Source organism: Temnothorax curvispinosus, unplaced genomic scaffold (genome assembly GCF_003070985.1).
Source record: "Temnothorax curvispinosus isolate PA1 unplaced genomic scaffold, ASM307098v1 QBEX01005918.1, whole genome shotgun sequence".
Lineage (NCBI taxonomy): Eukaryota > Metazoa > Arthropoda > Insecta > Hymenoptera > Formicidae > Temnothorax > Temnothorax curvispinosus.
The window spans coordinates 1-2,986 of record NW_020215698.1 but is presented as its reverse complement, the minus strand read 5'-3'; the positions used below and the strand labels follow the sequence as shown (position 1 = coordinate 2,986).

The window sequence follows — 2,986 nt, the reverse complement described above, 5'->3', positions numbered from 1 at the left end:
CATAACTTTCGCTCCAATTTTAATTGTAATTTGTTTCAAAAGCCCAGCTGTATTGGTATCATCGTCTTCATTATCCGTCAATCGCTTTTGTACCTTTCGTTTAATATAATTATCACAGTCAAGCGTATCTTGAGCAATTAATAATATTTCTTTTGAAGCAATACGACTTAGCATTGCAGTGTTAAGAACATCGCACAAATAACGAGTAGGCAGTAAACAAACAGTGTTAGGCGGCAAATTATCAAGATAATTACACAATTCGTATAATCTTTCATCGAAAGACTGACCTTTCAATGATATTCTTCTTTTCTTGAGAATCTCAGAATCAGAAATTGTCAATAAACCAATACGAACTCTCGAGAGTAATTCACGATAAGCTGTATCTCCTTGCTGACGCATAGTGATCGTCAATTCATCATATTGAAATTTTTGCCACAACCATTCCTCAGGAGTAGTCCCCACACTGCCAATATATTTATTAAATTCTGCTTTTGATAGTGGAACAAAGATAAAATTTTCACGTACAGGAGGTAATTGAAGCAGATCTCCAAATAAAAGAACGTGCTTTCCACCAAAGAAATCGTCATCCATGGTATCAAATATTTGACATAGTCGTAAATGTATATACATGAAAGTTAAATTAGATATCATTGATATTTCATCAATTATAATAAGACTAACATCTTTAAGATCTGCTCGTAAAACTTTCAAAACGTGATCAGATAATAGTGTATACTTAGAAGACTGATCACTATGTTCAACAGGTAACTGCCATTGCCTGTGATTTGTTAAAGCATCGATATTAAACGCCGCTATACCAGTAGGTGCTGTTACAGCAGTATCTTTGTGGAGATTTTGTTTTATCCAGCATTTAATTGTTTTAATTAAGAAACTTTTACCAGTACCTCCTTCTCCGCTAACGTATAATAGTAATTGCTTAAATTGTTCGTCATCCGGCGATATCTTTACGGCGTTGATGACTCTGTCAAATATTCTTCTTTGATCTGCGTTCAGATTTGAAATCATTTCAGATACATTAATTTCCTGATTTAATTTGTCACCAAGATCCTTAAAATCTTGCATCGCTTCACCAGCCTCAATATTTTGAACACCTATTGGATTATCGGGATCATCTTGAGACTCATGCTGTTTTTCCAAATTATCTAAATATTGTTCAACTAATTGCTTCGCAGTTTCAAATGCTTTTTGCACTTCCTCTAATTTTTCATGATATTGCAATGCTTCCGTAAGATATAACTTTTCCTTGTGAAATGCTTCTGTATATGTATCACATCCGTCTTTAAGATCTTCTATTTTCTGCCACGGTTTAAACATGAGCAGTAATGAAAAGAAATAATTTTCCGGCTGCGTATTGACATTATATTTATAGTGATTAATAAGACATCCACGCTGTCGCCGTTTTAGATAATAACCATTCTCCATCGTGTAGTATTCAATATTTTTACCTCGTGGTTTATTTTTCAAAATATCATACCACTGTACAAACTCATATAAAAACATAAATTCCAATTCTTTCGGTCTCCGTGGATAATGTTCATCTATTACAGATGGACAAAATATATTTGTAGAATCTCCGTCAAGAGCTTCAATTTCCTTATAAGTTTTTACTTTTCTACGTCGTATCTGATTAACATCTAACCATTTTATAGTCGTTTTTGAATCAGTCCCCCATAAAGGAATACCACACATTCCATCACAGGCTTCAAGAGATCCACATTCCCTATTACTCGTGGCTCGCAAAGTAAAATTCCAAAGTTCTTGACGCAATGATTTCTTTGTCTTATTTTTACTATCAAGGACAGCATCAGATATTTCACATTTTCCTGGTTTATTTACGTACTTAGTAATATACCAAGTAAGCAACGCGGATGTTTCACTTACGTATTGCATATCGACATTTCCTTCTAATACCGTAAGAAGAACAGGATGATAATCATTTATATTGATCTCATCATGTTTTCGAGGAACATGATAAAGACTACTTCTATGTTTCACTCGTTTCCTACCTGCTATCGAACTTATGACATCTTTCAAAATCAACGTTTCCGTGACAGGACGAGGAAACCCGAAACGACACACACGAATCGTTTTGCGTCCTACTTTTTTAGAACGAAGACAATAATCGTTATGTTTGTGTCGTTGATGCGTATTGACTCGCCTGTATAACAATGGTGAAATATTTGGATCTGGCATTTCACAAGTTATGTGTTGCAAAATAAATTGAGAAACTTCTTCAACAGAAGATTTCCCGATAATTGGCGCACCTTCAATCCAAATTAATAAATGGAAATGTTGTATACCTCTACCTTAGTATTCTCGTCGCCAGGAATAATGCGCCACTTTTCCGATCGGATTATCTTTGGAACAAATAAAATCAAGAAACGCTTTGAATTTGTTATCAAGAAACCTTGACGTTGACACGGGATCCTTAGCAACGAGTACACTAATGAGCGTCGAATCGTCAGGTCATCCATTTACTTCACGAAGATATGCAGCTAAGTCAGGCATCAGCCATTCAGCAGGACTCCATGTTACGAACCATGTCGCAGGTCCGTATTCTTGCGTCATACATCTTAAATTACTCCTCGGTATACGCCAGTATTGTTCCGTATTTCTTATAGTGGCGAATATTGTACTCAAGTCAGATTCTAATACATCTGTCTGTAGTGCTTCTAAATATTCTGAAGCCGTATAACGCTTAGTTATACATAGTTTGCTATAAATACCACGATTTATTTGACGAAAAGTGTACAGATTATACAGAAAAAATACGAATTGTATATTTAATCTGAATTGTGGATGTTTGGACATCAAACAACATTTATCAAATTCATGGTCGTGAAGTTTAACCCGTCTAGCTTGGTGTCGTCCATCAATACCAAAAAGAAATAAATTTGGAAAACACAATAGATCTAAAGATCTCTCACGATTGTCCAAGAGCAAATCGGCTATTTTTAACATTTGA

At 35.0% G+C, this 2,986-nt stretch overlaps 1 protein-coding gene across 1 annotated transcript; it reads right to left on the bottom strand.

Moving 5' to 3' along the window:
- Positions 1-6: 6 nt before the first annotated feature.
- Positions 7-2,214, bottom strand: LOC112455237 (the record flags this gene model as incomplete). The annotated part of the gene is made up of 1 exon (XM_025017035.1): positions 7-2,214. A coding segment is annotated over exon 1 (2,208 nt), but the record flags the coding sequence as incomplete, so codon positions are not given.
- Between the last annotated feature and the right edge of the window lie 772 nt (positions 2,215-2,986).